The sequence below is a fragment of the Dipteris shenzhenensis genome, unplaced genomic scaffold, assembly GCF_047967505.1.
Source record: "Dipteris shenzhenensis isolate YYH24624 ecotype China unplaced genomic scaffold, Dip_SZ_1.0 scaf0541, whole genome shotgun sequence".
In the NCBI taxonomy this organism is placed as follows: domain Eukaryota; kingdom Viridiplantae; phylum Streptophyta; class Polypodiopsida; order Gleicheniales; family Dipteridaceae; genus Dipteris; species Dipteris shenzhenensis.
Window position 1 is genome coordinate 812320 of NW_028239847.1, and position 21444 is coordinate 833763.

At 43.7% G+C, this 21444-nt stretch overlaps 1 protein-coding gene across 3 annotated transcripts in view; it reads right to left on the minus strand.

The window, feature by feature from the left end:
• Positions 1 to 10863, minus strand: part of LOC147878132 (uncharacterized) — a 117538-nt gene extending 106675 nt beyond the window's left edge. For 2 of the 3 annotated variants that reach the window (XR_015540751.1, XM_087372399.1), the window contains exon 1: positions 10504 to 10863. Coding sequence is in view for 1 of the 3 variants with exons in the window: in XM_087372399.1 (XP_087228525.1) it covers positions 10504 to 10732 (229 nt within the window). In the remaining 2 variants the exon portion in view is untranslated. Of the gene's footprint in view, positions 1 to 9858; positions 9945 to 10503 lie in introns of those variants that run through there. The other variant, XR_015540752.1, reaches the window with a different exon arrangement.
• Positions 10864 to 21444: the final 10581 nt, after the last annotated feature.

Sequence of the window (21444 nt, forward strand, 5' to 3'; positions counted from 1 at the left end):
CTGGAGCTTTGCCCTTATCAATTCTAGACGGCCTAGCCGACAAGGCTTGCATCATCTCCCTGATCTCATTTTGACCAGCATTCACTTGAAGCTGCTGGTTCATAATCTGCTGTAAAGCATCCTCTAATATCGAAATCCTACCAATCAAAGTAGGTGCTGCCTGATGTGACATTTGTTGTGTAGACTGTATTCTAGACTCACTAGGATTCACTCTTGAATTCTGCCCTTCTGCTTCCATAGGTTCACAGTGGAAGATGGGGTTTTTTTTTTTAATTAATTTATTTAAATAAATAACCCAAATAACCAATATATACACCCTTCACTTCTGTTCCGTTTTCCTGTTTTTTTTTTTTTTCCAGCTGCATAGCCTAGTTTCGTCAACGGCTACTTTGCGCTAGTCTCGTCCACCTCCTAAATCTCTGCGCTGCCTTACGTCGATTTCCAAGCAAACGTCAAATTATGCACCTACGCCTTCACCGACGAATATCCACGTCAACAATCCTCTTCCAAAAGGTATCAACGACCGCTCGAATTCGACAGCTTCGTTTACCCGTCACCTGCGACTGGTTTTCTTCTCACGCTAACAGCCTTCGTAGGCCACGGTGGCCATTCTCTCATTCAGAACGTCAACTTTCCGTCGATCTCCTCGTAGCCTCCCGTCACCTTCCGGGAACCTTGCGCTCCATCGCTTCATCTCTTCACGAATCCCCCTTCCATCCTCTAGCCTTGCTCTGATACCAAAATGTAAAAGACTTCGTCTATTCTCGTCTTTTCTCTCAGCCTAAATCTTTGCTCGTCGTTAAAATAATCACGGGCGATGGCTTTTCTGTTATTCCACCCAGCCATTTCTCTAAGGATAGATAATCTTTTGATTACGTACGTTATTTCATACCTATCCAAGAGACCCTCAATTCCCTAGATAGTTCTCCTTGCCAAATGTCATCAATTTAGCCTCTCCACTTGGTGCACCTTTTTACCCCTCTCTTGGGGCACCTTAAAACCACTTGCCCCTTGGCATTATTGCACATTTAGGTGCACCCAGGCCTTAGCACTCAGAACTATCTAGTCAATGCCATTCCGCCCTCACCTAGGACCTTGGTAGTTACTTCTCTTGACCATTTCAATTACGCACATTAACTATTACAAAAGTCGGTCATCTAAGAGAAAATGCCCACCGATCTATCCGAGGTCATGCTATCCCGGCTAGAGCATAACATTTCGGCTATGTATGCAGGAAGTGCCAACCAGATACTCATCGACGGGTACATGGGGGATGTCTTTTCCTTTCTCGCTCGGTTCGGAAGGGCTGCCCACTTGCTCCTTTTCTTTTCCCCTTTGTAGCAGAGCTCTAGCTATTTTCTCTGTTCCTAGGTAGCAGGTCTCTCAGGGCTGTGGCTCCCAATTCGCTAGGAGGAGCTATTACACTCAGAGTTTGCCAACGATATGGCACTCTCTAAAGGGCACTATAGAGAGCATGGAGGGGGCCCTGGGGGGCTTAGAGACTTACTGCATGCCCTTAAGGGCCAAAATAAACTCGTCCAAGTCAGTTGTTTTCCTCACGATGACTGACTTGGTCCAAGAGATCCATGAGTGGGGGGTGGCATCTGGGTTCTCATGGATTCTGAGAGGGAAACAACAAGGTATCTAGGCTACCACACAAGCATTGATATTTCAGTAGAAAGAAAGAAAGAAAATTTATTAAAATCTTCGGAAGACCGATGGGTCTATGAGACTGTGAAAATCCTGATACAACAAGCTATGGTAGTGGAGCTACTAAACGAGCATCCAATACCAATGCAAAATGCAAAAATGCAGAATGGCAGTACTAAGTCCTAAGTACAACATAGTCATGTCGATGGTCGACTATATATCAATCTCAGCATCATCATCATCGGCAGCAGCAAGATATTAGGATGGATGAGGCAATGGAGGCATGAAGTCGGCAATAGAGTGTTGTCGGCCATGCAGAGGTGCGGTCCTGGCATGTCTCCTGGTCATAGCTCTGCATCTGACCAGGGCTACTATGACCCCCGTCCGTCGGGCTCTGACTCTAAACAAGGAGGGGATGTCTCCAAGTGTGATCTGTGTGTCGATCCTCTGTCTGAGCTGTCGGGTCATAGGCTTCGGGTCACGGTCATGTCGAGGCCTCGTCTCGTGGGGGTCCATGTGATCTAGCTGAAAGAACTCCGTGATAGAGCTTTGAGAGGGATCGACCAAGGAAGAAGTATGCTCCTGTTTCCATGCTCGGAGTATCCTCTCGTGGTGTCTAAGTGCCTCATGAATGAAACCTGCCAAACACCGCTAGTTTGGGTAGGAGAGGAAACGGGTCAAAATCCCATAACTATCCCTGAAGAGGCAGTGGAAACACCCTCGGATCTCATAGTGCACAGGACACCTGGAGATGAAATGCTCCTTTGTCTCAACCTCCTACATGTCACATAGTGTGCATATGCACCTCTCCCTGGGTAGTCGCTCTACTCTGCTGCTCTTGATGCGAAATCTGTGTGAAGAGATCATGAACTGCCCAATAGAGATCCTCAACGAGTGGGGTAGGTAAATCTGCATGGATCCTGGTGGGTCAATGAAACCCTCTGCTGTGATATGTAAGAAGTAATCTCTGTACAAGCTAAACTTCACTGGGAGTTCACTCGGTCCCAACCAGGTCCGACATGTGTGTAGCTGTACTAGATCCTCATGGATAACCTGATTGACCTCGTGTGATAGAAGGGGAGAAAACGGAGCATCCATGCTCTACTGAAAGGGAGGTAATCTATCCATGTGGAGCCCCAGTCACTCAAACCCTCTCTTTGTACGTGCATACCAGCACCTCTGGTCTCCTGTTGCTGCAAGTGCCATAGAAGAGGATAGAGCTATCCATGGTGCCCCGAGGTGTAATCCCCATATTCCCTAACTCGGTACAGATACGTGACAACCTGAAATGCAACATCTAGCTGTAAAGGGGGTGACCCAAACTCAGCCTGAATGATCTGGTGAGGAATGGATGGCTTACCACGAATCATCCATGATAACATGAGAACTTGTAGCCACTCCACACGGGCCCACTCTGTATCTGACAAGTCTGGCCCCCAACAAGGGCTGCCGTACATCCCCGCTGGGCGAACCAAGGAGTAAAAAAGCAACCCCTTGGTGCATGGATCCTAAAAGCACGAGCGGAAGCACTGCCTCTATAGTTTGGCAAGTGAAGCATACCCTCTGCTTAAGCGTGCCTGCATCACGGGTCTCATAGTGAAGTTGGGTCTGGAGAAGATAACCCCAAGATAAGTGTATGATGAAACTATCTCAACAGGTGACCCCTCAAATGTGAACTGCTCCTGACGCATGATGGCTCGAGATGTATTGAAGATCATGACCTTGGTTTTACCTAGGTTGACCTTCAAATCATGAGACTCACAAAAGGACTGTAGTGCGTCTAGGTGTCTCTGGAGCCCCTCTGCTGAGGAAGACAAGAGAGCCAAGACATCTGCGTAGAGCAATATCTGGATCAACGTGCCCGCAAGAGAGCAACCTATACCCCCTATGTCTGCATCACTATCTCAAGCTCGTCAATGTAGAGGCCAAACAAGGTAGGCGACAAAGGACACCCTTGTTTCTTTTTTTTCCCCAAAAAAGAGACTTCTATTAAGTATTAAAGAAAACATTAGAGCAAGCTCCATACGGGAATACGGGATACACCATTCAATGCATGAAAAGCTCAAGAGCCAAAAAGAAAGGATTGGGGCTGATAGTGCCATCTCAATCCGGTAGCAACCTCTGAGAAAAAGGGAGAACCCCTCCAAACTCGAAGAAATACAATCCTCCTAGAAGAGGCTGCCTGTGAAGGGCCCTGCATGCTAGCCCATATGGCTATCAAAGTGTGAGCCGTGTCACTCCAAATACCCGTGAACACCTGTGATGGGTGTATCCGGGTGTCATCCAAGGCCTCTGTGCATCTGGCTCTCCAAATGTGCCAAGAGGAAATGCTAGCCAAAATCTCCCAAGAGGTGTCCACTGAAACATGTGAAGCTTTGAAAGGAATATGTAGTACATCCTGAAGAGAGGAGGTCTCTATCACCTGTTGGCGGATCGAGAGTGCCCAAGAAGAAGGCTCACCCTCATAAAACACCTGGGGCCCAGTAAGGGATAACCATGCGACGGAGCCCCAACTCATGAAGAAAGGGTAAGTATGAAAAATGCTGAGTATCCGAGCAACTCCTTTCCAAACAATTCTTGCTTGATTGCAGTCCCAAAGGCAATGTCGCACTGACTCCTCTGCAGAATGGCAGCAAGGGCAAGTGGGATCAGCCCCAAATCGTGATCTCCACACGTTCACTGCAATCCCTCAATGAATAGAAAGCCAAAAGAAAAGAGTGATCTTTCTAGGGATTTCCAAAGCCTCATCCAGAAATTCCTGCGCAAATCTGCGGTGATGAAGAAGCTATCCCAATGGGGGGCTCTAGAGGGAATCCAACCTCTATTGCTCAGCTGAAATCTCCTGGCATTACCAACCGTGAAACGAAAGAAGGGAATCCCCCTCTCTCGGTGCCCATGATCTATCCACTCCCACTCTCCTGGGTCCCACTGCAAGCACCTAATAGGTGCACCTCCATATAACCACAACCTCCAGGATCCTAGGGCCAAGAGCAGAGAGTCGGGGTCTAAGTACCACTGCAAGCCCGCTCCATGGTCCACAAAACCAACAAACCTGATAGGCTAAAAGGCAACCTCTAGAAGAATATCATCCGTGGATCTAGAGAGTATACCTCCATCCCCAACGTCAAAGACCAGAGCATCTTCCCCGAGACCTCGAAGAGCGATCACCTGTAGAGGAACTGCTGTCCTCGAAAAAGCTCCCATCCAAGTGGTGGAAGTAATAGGCATCTCAACTATCCAATCCACTGGGATGGCTGCATCTATCTGCTGAATCCTGCGTGCTACCCCTCTGAGGTGACTCACAGACTATAGCCTCTAATCCTCAGGTAGCCTGATAAAAGCCTTCCAAGTGCCTACTGTGTAGGCGGGGCCTCTCTCCCATACAAACCACTGCATATAATGGGAAGTGCCCAGAGGTCTGCCATGCTCGTCAAGTATACTATCATTCCAAATGATCGGCTGCCTATCAATCTCTTCAAGGGTAGAGGGTGAAACCCTTCGAAGAGTGTTCCTAAAGCTCCCCCAAGCTTTGAGGATGGCAATCATGAGAGGAGAGGCAAGAGACCTAAGAGAGGCGGAAGTAAAAATCCAGCAAGGGCTGTCCACCCCCCAATCATCTCCTAAGGTAGGTGTGCAAGCCTGAATGCGTCCAAAAAAGAAATCCTTCCAAGGTTCTTGCCCAAGCATGAGTCCCCTCACCACCACCTTACAAAGCAATGCCCTGCACTGTAAGTCCGGGTCAATGACATTAAGGCCTCCTTCCCAAGTAGGGAGAATAATGGTCTCCCAGGCCACCCACGTTGCAACATCTGCCATGCCATCAAGTCCACTCCATAAAAAATTCATGACTGCTCTAATGAGCTGAGTGATGCAATCCCTAGACCGGCACCAGCAAGAACACACAAACCAGGCGGTGGCCAAGAGAACCTGGTTCACTACCACAACTCTAGAGGCAAGGTCGAGTTTGGCTGAGCTCCAAAAAATGAGCTTTTACCTTATTCTCTCTAGTACTGGGGCAAACTGCTGTACTAGAGAGATGCCCAATCCTACTTGGCATCCCAAATATCTGATAGGAACACCCCTCTGAATCCAAGAAAAGCCAATGTCAACTCCCCAGCCTGGAGTGTCCTCATCACTGATCCAAAAGCCAAAGGATTTATGCCAATTAATGTGTGCCCCTGCAGCTGAGCAAAAAATATCCAAGGCTGTCCGGAAAGAATCAAGTGACTGCGAAGAGGCCTCACTAAAAATAGCAGTGTCATCAGCCAACTCATAGTCAAGAAGCTCCTACTCCTGTCTCTTTTCCAATCTCAACCCTTAAAGCTCAGCCTGAGATCTAAGGAAGATACTCATAGCTTCTACCACAAAGAGAAAGAGGAAGGGGGCTAAAGGGCATCCCTAACGAACTCATCTGGAAATCTGAAACCTATCAATGCATCATCTGACCAAACATCTCTGCCACTGAATCTGAACAAGAAGGCATCCCAAGCTGCTCTCTCGAGGGAATGAATACCGCCTTCTCTGCCCCCTTGCTTATCACAAGGTGCCTCAACCATGTTGAAGTCACCTCCAATAATCCACGAATTTGAAATGTCAGCCCACGAGAGCAACTCTTTCCAAAACAGAACATGGTCGCCTCTGTTGTTCGAAGCATAGAGGTTAAGGAAACCAACCTTACATCCGTCAATCAGAAGTAGAACCCACTGGGCCCTGGAGGGGGTTATGGTACCGTGTCCAATTATCAAAGGGAGAATAGAATCTGAAACTGATATGCATGTACTTCCTCTGGTTCCCAAGGCAGGAAGCCAAAAAGTCCGGCCTGAAAGTAGCTTACCTGACTTGGAGCAATCTCTGACATCCAGTTTGTGTTTTTGAAGAAAAAGCATATCTAGGGAACCACCTGAAAAACCTGGATGGAGCTGATTCCTGATCAGCTGTCTACAACGGCGATGAGGGATGCCGCCCAATCCCTGTATATTCCAACTGGCTATCCTCATCGGCGGGAGGAAGCAGGTTGGAATACCTTACCCAACCTGGTGGGGAAAAAGAACCCTCCACCGGAGCTGACCTCCTGCCATACACACGAGATCCAAGGGGAGGAAAGTCCACAGGTGAGAGAGAGAAAGATCTCTCAAAAGGGATGCCGATAATTGGCTCTCTGAAAGTGGAAGGTACAAAATCATCATCTGGGAGGTTAGAGGGGTCCTCCAGAGCAGAAAAGGAGTTCCGCTGAGCCAGTGCTGGGGAGGGAGTACGAAGGATTCCTACCGAAGCAAGGAGAGAATGTAAGACCCCCTTCCCTCTATCCAGCGTGGGGGAGGGAGACCTAGGGCAGGATGTGCCCAAGAGAGAAGAAAAAGAGGGGGCTGCCACATGGGCAGCACCTCACAGGATTGCAACCTGCAGATGGCGTCAGCATGGCGAGGGTAGTGGGCAGGTGAAGGGCCTGCAACAGACCCTGATGATGGCGCGGTACAGGCGGGTTAGGAAAGCAGGAAGTACGGATCTGTACGGGCTGCTGCAGAGCAGTGTACGGAAGAGGTACGGCCAGGACAAGGCACTGGCAACGGGCTGCAGCAAGGCGCAGTATAGTGGGGGTCTATGGGCAGGTCTATGGCTTGCAAGCAGGGCTGGCAGGTGGTAGGACAGCAGCAGCAAAGGAGCTGGACCCTGCATGGAACAAAGGGCCAGCAAAAGGGCTCTTATATAGGGCTGGTTGGGCTGAGCCAATCAGGTCGGTTGGGCCAGCCAACCTGGTCTGTCCAGTCGGCCCAGTCAGGGCAGACTGGTCGGTAATTTTGCCAGGCCTTAGGGCCTATAAAAGGAGAGGCTCAGGCCTCATTTCATTATCCAGCGAGTGCTGCAGACTTAGCTCCAGGGAGAGGCTGAACCTAGACTGTCTTCTAGGGCAGAGGGTTGCTGAGATCATCATCTTCTGGAGCAGCCATTCACAAGCAGGTTGGAGCAGTGGAACTGTTATCTTGGGGCCTACATTCAAGAGGACCAAGGGGACCTGTGTGCTGCAGACAAAGCTTGGCAGGAGCTACCCACCTAGGCTGATTCACAGGCAGTAAGGTGGAGAAGAACACACTGGACGGAAAGTCTACAGACGCTCAAGGTGGAGCACGCGGGCTCGAGTCTCGAGATAGCCAACAGATAGGAGGAGGACCTTGTGGTTAGATCAGAGGACCACACCATTGGTGGGACTCTGGATCTATCTCTTTTGTATTGTGTCCATAGATTTGGACGGAAATATATATTTTGGTGGTTTCTCTATCTGGCTGGTCTATTGATGAGTCTACACACCTACTTTATGCACATTAAGTAAAGAAGTTTGTGATTCCACACCCCACACGCACACTGTGTGAGCTCCTAGGCATTACTATAAGTCTTCCGCTGCGTGTACCCTCTATTGGGTATTTTCTAACAACCACACTGTGTGAGCTCCTGGGCTATTCTATCAGCTTTCTGCTGTGCGTACCCTCTGTTGGTCAATTTCTAACAAAGAGAGCATACTTACAAAAAGTTTTAACATTCAGTGTCTATAAACACAAGTCCCTATAAATATTTGGGGGCAAAATCAAATGGGTTTAGCCTATGTGACTAGAAATGTTCCAAATTTTCTAAATTAGCTACAGAAACCCAACAAAGTAGGTCTACTCACAAGATCTATTCCATAACTCTGCAAAATTATAGCATGGGTCACTATGCTGCGGCATCCTATGTCACCATGTTAGACCCAATGTGTAACTTCAGAGACATTTTCAGTACGTCCCATATACAAAGTTTACTTGTCACAAAAGCTGACTTTGGCATTTGTCTTCGAACTTTCTTTTTCCCAGGAACTGAGATACTATTGTCAGATGGAAGCCACATTAGTCCTATCATACTCTTATCGAATAAAAAGAGAGCTTAATATCATAACTTTTAAGACAATTCTTGGATGACACATTTGCCACTGGAATGTAGACCAAATTTCACATTTCATAACTGGTCTTGAAATATTCCACTGAGAATGAACAGAATGAAATATTCCGCTGTTTTGAGGCATGGCATAAAATAAATAGTTGAGCATAGTGACCCGTTGGATCCATGGACCTACAATATTAAAATTGTAGCATGTTCATGATCTAATCGGTGGGTGCAATTGGTATTTTTCACATTAGTAATGTTTTCAGATAAACTGACTTGCTTAGGAGTGTGCCAATGACTAAAATGGCTCCCATTGAGCAACAGTCAACGTGTAAGTTTCTTGAAGGCTGTGGCAATCAACCCCCATCAGGTCAGCAAAACCAACAAGTTTAAAGCAATCCTAAGGTTGACTATGCATCCCTACAAATTACAATACACTTTTAAAAAACAAAATGCTCAAGAAAGTCAACCCATGTAGATAGGAATTTTACATAATCTTGGCTAACAAGAACTTTGCTAAGAAAGAGCATAAAAGAACACTCTTCCCAAAAATGGAAGAAAATATTAATTGTTTGCTCTCAGACCAAATAGGGACTCTAGATAAGACATGCAAAGGCTCCAACTAGAGGTTCCTCCTGGAACTGCATTTAGTGTAGTGAGCAGCAGAACACAACTTAAAAGACAAGGAGTCAAATGAAGCTCACTCAGACCAGTGCCCTAGATTAAATCTATATCCGTGTATAGAACATTTTTATTGAGAAAAACCAGAATTACCACCCAAACAAAATGTACTCATTCACATCCACTTTCGACAGGCTTCTGGTGAGATCCGTAACATGCACCTTATGTTTTGTTGCTTTCTAGGTCAACATGTGCAAACACGGGTGGAATCTCCCAATATTTCTCTCTTTGTAGAATTTAGCATCGTTCGCCATCAAAGATCCTTCTGGCTCATGACCTCTCTATGAAATTGTATGCCATTTGAATGTCTCACATTCAAATGGTGAATAGAGCTGAAGAGAGTTATAGCTTAGGCAGAAGCATAAGCTGAAACCATGAGATTAGATCTTTAACCAAAGACTCAGGGCTCGAACATGTGTATGAAAGTGCTCAAAAACTTGCACAAGATGGAGGCTTAAAGCTGAATGTGGAGCAGCAAAATAGGATACGAGTAAAGTAAGGAGCTTGTCCTGTTATTTACGTGCTAGGCAGAGAAAAGATTGGGAAAAGCATCAAAAGGTCAACTGCTTAAGTCTTAAAAGAGAAACATCAAACTTGCATCCCCAAGTAACTCACAGAAAAGTGTGAAAAGGTCGATTTCTACAATCTGAAAGAGAGACATTACAAAATGCACGTCCTCAAGTCAATTTGCTCAAGGTAAGTTTCTGATAAACTAAGAAGGAATCCTTCACAATTGCCATAATTATATTCCTTTAAAGTATCCTACTACATTTCTTATTGGAACTGATTGTGATCGTAGGCAATATGTTAGATCATGATTGTGTTGACCGCCTTATGTTTTAATGTAGTTAAATTGTTTTGATCATAGACCCCGGGACCTTCATAAGACTTTCTTGCTTCCAAAAAAATATTTTCAGTGCTTGGAAGGAGCCGTAGGCCCTCCGGTTATCTTCTGTCCTTGCATGGTATAGATACTAGCTTCCATTAATTTAATTATTTTATGTACATGTTAGTCTCATAAGACCTTCCTGGTTTAAATAAAAGGTCTCCTTTGTTGGTCCATTGGCGCTTAATTCGTTTCCTTTGTTCGTTTCGTCCACACTCTTTCTTCTTGAGGATCCCAATAAACACGCTTCAAAAGTTTGCCAAACTTTATACAAATCGAACAATTTGTATAATGAACAACTTTGTCCAGACTGCAAAATGTGATGGGCCAATGATGAATTTGAAATTTTGCAGAAATGGGGTAATTTGGCGTACATGCTCCAATAAGGGTACCACCAATTTCTCCAAGGTCATCCCTCTTTCTGTTGCAATTTCTGCATGCTGAAGAAAGGCCGCGACTGACAAATCCGATGACACAAAAAACTGACAGAGAAAGTGCACTTGTTTCGTGATAAGCATCATCGTAGGAGGTCAGCCGTTGTAGCTCCTGATGTTTAGCAGAAAGCAAAGTGTTGAGGACGCGACCATGACAATCGTAGTCCATGACAAGAGTCTAAATGTGTAAAAGCATACTGTAGCTAGCTAGCTGTATAGACTCACACACTATTTAGCTAGTACACACACTCTCCTTTTCTTTTCATTTTGGTTTAAATCCACTTGTTTTTGGCATGCCGCATAGCGTTTATAGCATAGGTAAATGAGTGAAAAGCGAGGAGAGGAGAGAGGTTAAAGAGGGGATGGAGCATTAAGTGTGAGTGGGGACATGAGTAAAGACTCTGATTTAAATAAAGGTGGTGTCATACACTCTAAAAGACAACAGCATTGCATACCTCTCATATAAGGCCAAAAGCTTAACTCTAAACATCATTATTATCAACTAAATTGCATGCTCCTCATATAAGGCCAAAAGCTTACCTCTAAACATCATTAGTATCAACTAAATTACCACTATCCTAAATTGAAACCAAGATTATCATGCACTTAAAAAGTCAGCTTGACTTCTTGAAGTGAAAACTGAACATTGGCTTTCATGAGCCAACAATTAGTGCACTTTCCATAGACCCTTTTTGAAGGTCCAAAAAGCAATCCCCAAGGAGGGGGCTTACTGCCATACAACATCAAAAGATCTCAATATATGACAAATAAGCAAGATAGTTCAAACCAAGCATGCAAACAATCAAAGAACGATTACCGTAAAGGTGCCCATAAGGAAACTTGCTAAGGGGTGGTTCAACAAAACCCTATGGTTTTGGTCCTTTCATAGTTCCATAGTGCCCAATATCATAGCCAAGTAAAGAAAAGGAAAGCTTACCAAAGCAAGCACTAGAAAAGTGTGCCTGAAGATGTTGTTGTTGATAAAACAAGAACTCACGAGTCTCAAGGAATGTCAAAACAAATGAGGCATAGACTAGCATTGAGACAGACACTGGTGATAAATATTTGGACTGGGTGCGATTTGCATGAGCAGAAATCCAAGGCAGAGGCAACAAAACCTTATACAAAACTATGAGATCTACCCACAACAAGCAAGATCATTTAAGTGAAGGGACCAATCCTTGAGACACTATATAATCTCAAGATGTGGTACTTGCTAAAAATCATGAAACATCACTGACAATATTTGTGATACACACACACGCACGCACGCATGCATGGACGCACACACTCATTCTTCATGGCAGTTTGATGGTTGGATTTTCTAGCAAAGGCTTCCCCTTAACTCTAAAAATCACCTTGTGTTTGATATTTGTCAATGAGCCTCCCCCCCCATTCAAAAGATCCAAAAACCATTAATAAGTCAAAAGGAGAGGAGGGTAGAGCAAGATGTTAGGTAATCCAGGGATACATGGTGAGCAAGCATGTGATTGTAATAAGCAAAGGGCTTTCCGATTCCTCAAACTGAAGGGGAGAAAGAGACCAAGGTGAAGGGCTTTTCCATTCCTCAAAATAAAGGGGAAAGAGAGACCAAAGTGAAGGGGGATTAGGAGACCATTCGGAGGGGAGAAAATGAACATATCATCAATTTATAAGGTGAAAAGGACATGGATCGCTTGTTGTAGAGCCTTGGAAGTTGCTTGGTGTGATTTTCAATGTGTATTTTGTCTTTTTTTATCTTTGGCTACCAAATTTGAAGCATTGCCTCATTTTTCAATGTCTCTAGTCTTGATGAACAATCTTGATCTCCTATCATGATGTCCCCCTTTGGATCAAAAATCCCACTTGGATTGGTATCACATGCTTTAGCGAAGACTTGGGAGTTGCTTCTTAGTGATGCCTTGCTAGATGAGTGCCTTGGTAGAGGAGTGGAACAACAAAAACAAGAAGCAATATGGCAAATAAAAAGCAATATGCTAAACAAAGAGAAAGGAGAAAAGAAAGAAGAGAAGACAAAATACTACTAGCTGCAACAATCACCAAAGGGAAGCTAGAGGTTGATGACATCAACAATAGCCACAATCGCAACATATAGTATGGCCATGCAAAACATTGCTCCTACAACAACAACCTCAGCCTTGGCACCAACATTGGCTCTAGCCTTTTGTCCAACATCATCTTAGTAGCAATATCAGCTTGATCATCATTAGCACTAGCGTCCATTTTGGCATTGGCATTGGTATCGGTGTTGATAGCAGAGCTAATCTTGACATGCAATCCAACTCCCACCTTGCCCCCTTATCTCCCCTTAAAATATTCCACTTTCTTGTCCCCTTTATTTGTTAGTCATCCACCCTTTCCATCTATAGTTGGCTTCTCACCTTAGGCATCTCCCAGTTGTCCCTCATCTCCACTCTCTGTCCCTATCCCCTATCCCACTCACACTACCCCCTATCATACCCTATCCATAACAATTGCATCTTTCACACTAGACTCCATAATAATTGCATCACTCACACTAGACTCCACCCCAAGGCCTGGGAGCAGCTTTTCACGGAGGTTTAAAACCTACGTGCACGAGAGATGGAGCAGGGTAGATTCATCCATAGCCTTAGTAAAGAGGTGTTAAAACTTTAGCTTACCATCGTAGTGACAGCCCTCAGGCATGCACGAGTAGTGGAGGCACAAATAGCCATCATGCAGTCATGCATCAAGGGGACCTCTAGATGAGTGGACATTGCAAAATGGAAGCTTGCGAAGGCCACCATTCTTGAGCAATAACAATGAGCCTGCAAGGCTCTCAATATTAGAGTAAAGGGGATCCCTTGTACCTTCACCATTGCCATGATGAATGATGTGATCAACTTTGTGGCTTCCACCTTGGGAGTCCTAGAGCATGGGCTTGAGGATGCATGGCACATACGATGGGTCCCCACTCTAAAAAAGCCTCTTATTGTCCAATTCAAGGACATTCAAATTTGCATTGTAGCACTAAACATGAGGACAGTTCTATGGGACCACTCACAAATCCACTTAGATGAGGACCTCACACCCTTATAGGTAGAGTAGAGGCACACCCTCTTACATCAACAAGACATGGCTCCCAAGTAGGGGAAGTTGGAAGTGGTTCAAGATGGGAGGCATTTGATAGGCCCCCCTCAATGGGCATCTGGTGGTCCCCTTGCATAGGGGGATGGAATCTATGACACTCAGAGCACTGAGACCTTCACCTGCACTATAATGGTACCTTATGGTCAGATCTAGGGAATTTCTCAAAATCATAGACAAAATGAGATATAGCTTTCTCCACAGAGAACCATTAGATCCCAAAGCATCCTTTGCCTATAGTCAATGGATACACATGGGAGAGAACGTGTTGGGATAAGACAAAGATAGGTAGAGTGTGTGGATCGGGAGGAATGGTGATACTATACATGTCATCTCTGATTGGGGATGATCTCTATAAAAATGCATGAGAAACATTCCAATTTGTCCCACTTGAGACCTCACAAATTGCTAGAGATCTCCATGAGGAGGCAAAAACTTCATTATGTGTAGCATTACATCTAGACATCATGGATTTCTCATGCTGTGAGGAAGTCCTCCTTGTTGGGGACTTCAATGCAAGGATGGATAGGCATTGGTTATCACTTCTTGAGTTTTTAGATGATTCTATTTTATTAATAGATATTGATCTAGATGAGGTAGGTATGTCCCAAGTATCCACAAACATGCAAGCCCTCTTACGGGCATGGTCTCTTGGACATGGGCAAGATACATGACTTTGTCATGTAAATGGTCTAAACTGATGGCCTTCTTTGTGTGGATCCACTTTCTTTCCACATAGGGGGGTTCTAGCATAGTTAACTACCTCATGGGATCCTTTGGTTACTTTCGCCCTGATATCACTGACTTCTCTGTCTCTAGACCACCACCAGGAGTTGACCACACCTAGCTTTTCTTTAGTATATCCATCCCTCACCACACACGCTACATATCATGACATCCATTTCTGCCATAGCCTCTTCCTTGAGTACTCCACATGTCTTTTCACCTTATAGATCTCAAGGATGTTTATAGACAAATGCTACTTGGGTACTCGTGATATATTTCTATTTTGCTAAGTAATAGAAGGACTATGCAAAACCTTAGTAGCGGTAGTTAGAAAGCAACCACTTCTACAGCGTGTATGCTAGGAGTTGCAACTGATATATGGATGAGGGAATAATTCTCTGATCTATCTTGGTTCAGAAGTTTAGAAGGTCCGAATGAGGAAACATTCTCTATTTGTTGCTGCAAATCCCTATTTTGTCTAGTTTTGACTATGTTTCCTATATGATGTATTGAGTTTGCAACAGTAATGAAATGGATATCAAGCAGTATTTCTTATTTTGATCTTTACTTGTTCCGAGTTTAGAATTGAAATGCCCATTGTCGGAAGTTCTTACTATGTTTTCAACGCTACTCTGTTTATTCTAATAGGTAGTTTTTTCCTAAATATGTCTTTACCTATTACACTGGCGATCCTGCAAATCAATTGGGCACATCTTAGTTTATGCCTTGAGAGATGCAAAATTGCACGGCTTAGTCTTAATCCAGAGAAGTGTGCTTTTGCAGTTAAGAGGGGTGTTCTGTTGGGTCATATAATCTTGGAAGAGGACATGGCTATAGATCCAAGAAAGGTGGAAGTTATTCAAAATGCTCTTACACCAAGAACTCTTAAGCAGTTATTATGCTTTATTGGGCAGATCAAATGGCATAGCAAGTTTTTGTGCTATCTTTCCCATGTTTGTGCACCATCGACAAAACTTACCAGGAAGGAAGAAGCTTATAGATGGGAGGAGGAGCAACATAAGGCTTTCATTTTATTGAAGAAGATGTTAGTGGTGGCACCAATTCTCAAACCACCTAACCGGAAACTACCATTTCATATTTTTGTTGATGCTTCAGATATGGACATAGGTGCAGTATTAATGCAGAAATTTGTTCCAGGGTGGTTTTAGCCAATATATTATGCCAGTAGAAGATTGGCAAAGGCAAAGTAGAATTATAGTGTTACTCATAGTGAAGCATTGGGAATGGTTTATGCTCTCAAAAAATTTAGACACTATTTGTTGGGGAATAAAGATCTTACATGTGGACCATCAAGCTCTTATCTATTTGGTGAACAACCACAATTGTCTGGTAGGCTAGCTAGATAGATATAACTCCTCCAAGAATATGATTATGACATTGTTCATACACCTAGATTATTTAAGCCGATTGATGAATGGTGAGGCACCTTTGGGAGTTCAGGATGATTTACCTGATGCACATTTGTTTTTTGTCAACTTGGATGGTGGGCAGGATTGGTATGATAGAATGCTTCTTTTTTTGATAGAAGGGATGGTACCTTAGCAACTATCAAGAGATTAGAGGAAGAAATTTGTGTTGTAGAGTAAACCATTTTTGGTGAGAGCTGGAGTTTTGTACAGGAGGGGTATTGATTAGATTATCCGAAGATGTGTGCAAGGTCCTGAAAGGAAGGCAATCCTCATGGAAGCACATGCTGGAAATTCAGGAGGTCCCTTTTCTGGTGATATTACTAGAAAAAAGATACTACAGGTAGGTTCCTGGTGGCCCACAGTATTGAGAGATGCTCATCAATTTGCTAAAACGTGTTTACCATGTCAAAGATATGGCAGGCCAATAGATCGGATGCCACATCCGCCTTTCTTACCTTTGGGTCCATTCCAAAAATGGGGACTCGATTTTATGAGACCGATCAAACCTGTGGCTAGGTATACTGGCAATAAATATATTTTGGCAGCTATCGACTATTGCACAAAGCGGGTGGAGGCAGTTGCCTTGAGAGATAATACAATAGCTAGCACAGCTAAGTTTATTTATCACAATATCATAACCCGGTTTGGTTGTCCAATAGAGATAGTTTTTGATCAAGGGGTTCATTTCATGAATAAAGTTATGAAGAAACTAACACACACACACACACACATATTTGTGCATAAGAAGTTAGCTACTTACTATCCATTGGCCAATGGTCAGGCTGAGAATTCCAAAAAAACATTCAAGAAGATTATGAGAAGAACAGTTTCGAAAAATCAGACTAATTGGGATCAGGAATTCCATTCAGCATTATGGGCATTTTGTACAATCTATAAGGTAACTATTGGAATGACACCATTTCAGCTTGTTTATGGATGTGAAGTAGTAGTACCAATGGAGTTTATTGTACCTAGTCTTTCAATAACAGTTGAGCATAGATTGTCTCCAGAGGAATCAATTAACCATAGGATTCAACACTTGTTGAAGTTGGAAGAAGATGGATGATGTGTCTTCTTTAAATTATGGGTGTGAATGGTCTTAGGACCTCCTTGTATATGTGTGTAGAAGTGAAGAGTGAAAGGTCTTAGGACCTCCTTGTATATGTGTGTAGAAGTGAAGAGTGAAAGTATAGAAGATCAGACATCCTGCAATGGAGAATGGAGTTTCATGTACATCTCCTCTCTTCCCTTGTGTGATGTTTGCTTATTTAGCTTGATATGAAAGACAATGAAGATCCCCATGTAGTCATGAGAGCTAGTTAGTGCTGAAGGCTAGGAGAACCATGAAGAGCCTATGGGGAAGAACTGGAAAGATGCTGCTGGAGCATCAATGACTCATACGTAAAAAATTGCATTGGGGTGGAATCTTATGGTCTTTGCAGGAGTTTTGTGAGGTCACCCAACTTTGGAAGGAAGTAGGATGAATTGAAACAATGCTTCATAGACCGGTTGGAGAGGAAAGAGTAAGGAATGCACACCAACACTGAGGACTTGTGTGAGAATGTAGCACCATGAATGGTCAACTCTAAGAGCCTGTCATGAGATCATTACAAATGTTAGAATAATTTTCTTGATAGTAGCCTGGGCTCCTCTAATGAGCACATAGCACGCAAAGATCCACAACGAGCCATCATACTCTAGCACACAGCAAATGTGATAGATTTTTGGCTTTTTTGCAGCTCACCTACCATTTGCATTGGTTTATTTAATTTAGAATGGCTATTAGATCATTCAGATATGAGGTCTTCATAGTGATAAAATGAAAATTAGGGACAACAACTCGATGGAATGGCTACAACAAGGAAATGATGAGAGCTAGAGCAGTGCGTGGCTAGTTGAACTTAGCGATGACAGACGAGTCTTTAGCTCATGCTTCTAGTGTTGATGAGGCTACAAAACTCAAGTCTATTGGATCAAGGTAGTCTGTTGTGCTATAGATTGAGTCAATGTCACAACTATTAAGAGATTAATGGGTAGACATTGCAAGAAGACAAAGAGGACCTTGGGAAACTCAATGTAGTGTGCTTACTTCTGGGTCTTTTAATCCCCAAGAATACTGATATAAAAATGCATTGCTATTGATCAGAAGAAAATGAGTTTGATAATGCATAGGATATAAGTTGGGTCTCACGGTCGGAGCATAGTCAAATCACGGTCTGACCATAATTTGACTGTAAGTGTCCTACAAAATAGATTGAAAGCAAACTATGGAGTAGATTGTTGATTCTAACCCACTTGTCAATAGCGAGTACGAGTTCATTGTCGACATACTCATAGTCTTATTCATCATGGTGTGAAACTCGAAACAGGGAAGCTGAGCCACAACACAAAAGGAAAGCAGAGTTGAAGATCTCTCTAGCTATAGAGCACAAAGAGCCATGAAGACAAGTGTAGCCTGACTTGAACAAAAATAGAGAGGGTCAAATTTGTATCCTAATAAATTTGCAGAGTTTTTGTCTCTAATGTTTCAGCATTGCCCTCTTATGTGCCAAAGCAGAGTTGAAGATCTCTCTAGCTATAGAGCACAAAGAGCCATGAAGATACAAGCGTAGCCTTAGCCGACTTGAACAAAAATAGACAGGGTCAAATTTGTGTCCCAATAAATTTGCAGAGTTTTTGTCTCTAATGTTTTAGCATTGCCCTCTTATGTGCCACATGTGGATGATGCATTTTTCACCCCTTGTGATCGTATTTAATGGCCATAGCTATGTGGGATGAACCACTTAATGTCTCAAGGAAGATAGAGCCCTGTTGGTTATTTTTTTGAGAGAGATCATGTAAGTGTTCATTGCTCAGAAATGCTCTTTTTTGGTCACTTATTGCTATTTCTCTTTGCAAGAAAAGTGGCATAGTACACGTGGGTAGCATGGTGGAAGGTATTGCCATTTGGGATAGCATTTGTTGTGGGAAATGCATGCCAAAATCAGAGAATTACACATTAGGAGAAAAAAAGAGTTGAGACTGGAGGTTACAGGCCTGGTTGATGAAGTGTTGATGCATTAGAACACTTGGAATAAAGTTTTGCCAATAAATTTGAATTGGAGGATGCATTTGAGGGTGTGAATGCGCAAAATTAGATGTATTTGATGACCAAAAGAGTTGGATAAATTTGGGATTGATAAATCCTTGCAAGTACAAGATTTGGAAGTACTTGAGGGTGGTTTGATGCCTAAATATGCTCATTTATAGAAAGTGGGAGATGTTATAAGTGCATTGGTACATGCTTGAATTGATGCCCAAAAATGGTGCTCAAATTTGATGCTCTTGGATGCCTAAAATTAAAGCAAGTGTAAGCACTTGAAAAGAGGGTGAATTCTCAGATTTGGATGCCATTTACCTCACTTTAAGTGAGTGTGTTTAGAAAAATAAAAGAGGTGCCATTGACTTGAGTTGAATTTGGAAGTAAGTATTGTTAATCAAGCACTCAAGTAGCCCAAGTAGTGGGTGAAAAATTGACAAAATAATTATAACGCTTGGTTGAATAGATTTATTCATGGGAAAAGGTGCAGGGGATTGATCACGGGCGAAGAAAATGCCCGGAGTTGCCATGGGATGAACCATCAGATGAGCTAAAATTGGAGTACAAAACATGGGTGGAAAAATCAAGAAAAGTATTGCATTAGATATCTTTATGCATTTTTGATACACTCATCCTTCACACCAAGAAGGCTAGCATGCCTAAAGAAGCTTGGGATATCACTCACAAATTATATGGCACAAGCACAGAGGCAAGGAAATTTCAACTCAAGTAGCGACTCCACGGAATGTGGAAAGGAAATAGAAGCATCACTGACTATGTGGCTGAGATAAGGCAAATAACGGAAGACTTAACCTCATAAATTGTAATGTGGAAGATGATGATTTGGTGTCTATCACCTTGAAGGGTGTAGGCCCTCAATACAAATCTTTGGACACTCCTATTTCCATGCATGGCACTATGCCCGATTTTGAGGAGCTGGTTGCATTATGCATGACGGAAGAGGTAAAGATTGGGCTCAAAGCCTCCACAAGTAGTGATCACGAGTAGGCCGTGCCTCTGAAGCTCGTGGGCAATGAGGAAAACCTCATGAATGCTGAGACCAACACTTAGGATATAACCGTACTGAATAAGCTCTTGTCCGCTACAGTCCACTACATATTATCATCAGCATGATAATATGTTGGACAATATTCTTGACCTGGGAGCTCCCGAACATAGCTACGGAGCCTCCTATGTACTGCATTGTGATTGTGGCTGTTGAGTATGATCATAATCTTACACAGTCAGAGATTTGTGACTGTATTGTGAGCTGACCTTCCCTATATTTGTGGCTCTATAATGGCCAACCTTCACTCAAGCCCTTATGCTTGCCTTTGTTGAATAGCTCGACATGGTGTATATGCAATGTACATGGGGTACATAGTTTCTTGATACAGCTATGGGAGAAGGCATGAGGAGTTGGTAGCTTACTGCTTTGTTGGCTCTTTCCTACTGCTTTCGTAGGAAGAGCTGGGTATTCTATGTTGCAGGGTTCCGAGGCTTTTTGTCACCTACAGATATATTGGGATTGTCGGTTGTAGTACATGTGTAGCTTAGGACCTCGAGTCGTGTTCCGGTGAGAGACGTAGGCTTAAGTGTGGTAAGTAAACAAAGTGCAAGCATGTGTAAAAGGCACGTAAACCATCTTTGTTGAGGTAATGAAGGCTTTCGCCTTCATTGGGGGTTGTAGGGTTTAGGAGGAGTTTAAGGGTTCAGAAGGAGGTTCCAGGGTTCAGAAAGAGTTCCAGGGTTCAGAAAAAGTTCCAAGGTTTAGAAGGAGTCCAGGGTTCAGAAAGAGTTCCAGGGTTCAGAAAGAGTTCCAAGGTTTAGAAGGAGTCCAGGGTTAGAAGGAGGATCCAAGGTTCAGAGTAGAGTACATGGTGGAGAACTTGTCTCCCTCATATTTCATGGAGTTTAAGGGTTTAGGAAAGCATAGGAGTGGGAGAGGAAGAAGGTGTAAGAGCATGGGTGAAAGAGGAGAGAGGAGGAGGGGGAGGAGGGAGGAGGAGGGAGGAGGAGGTGGAGGAGGAGGAGAGAGGAGGAGGGGGAGGAGGGAGGAGGAGGAGGAGGCAGGAGGAGGAGGGGGGAGGCAGGAGGAGGAGGGAGGAGGAGAGGGAGAGGGTGGGTTGCAAGGTTGGAGGAGGGGGGAGAAGGGTTGCAAGGTTAGGACATGCTTTTGGACGTGCAGTGCAAGGAAGCATGGACACTTGAGACAAATGCTTGGAATACCAATGTAGACTCAACACAATGGCCCAAGAGTGTGGGCTTCATTCCATTATGGGGTATTTATACAAGTTGGAGAGCTTCTCTCTCTGTATGTAACACAAAGTTGTTACACAAAGTTGTTACATAAAGTTGTTACACAAAGTTGTTATACAAAGTTGTTACACAAAGTTGTAACACAAAGTTGTAACACAAAGTTGTAACACATTCTCTCTCTACATCTAGAAGTTGTAACACAAAGTTGTTACATAAAGTCGTAACACAAAGTTGTTACACAAAGTTGTAACACAAAGTTGTAACACAAAGGTGTTACAC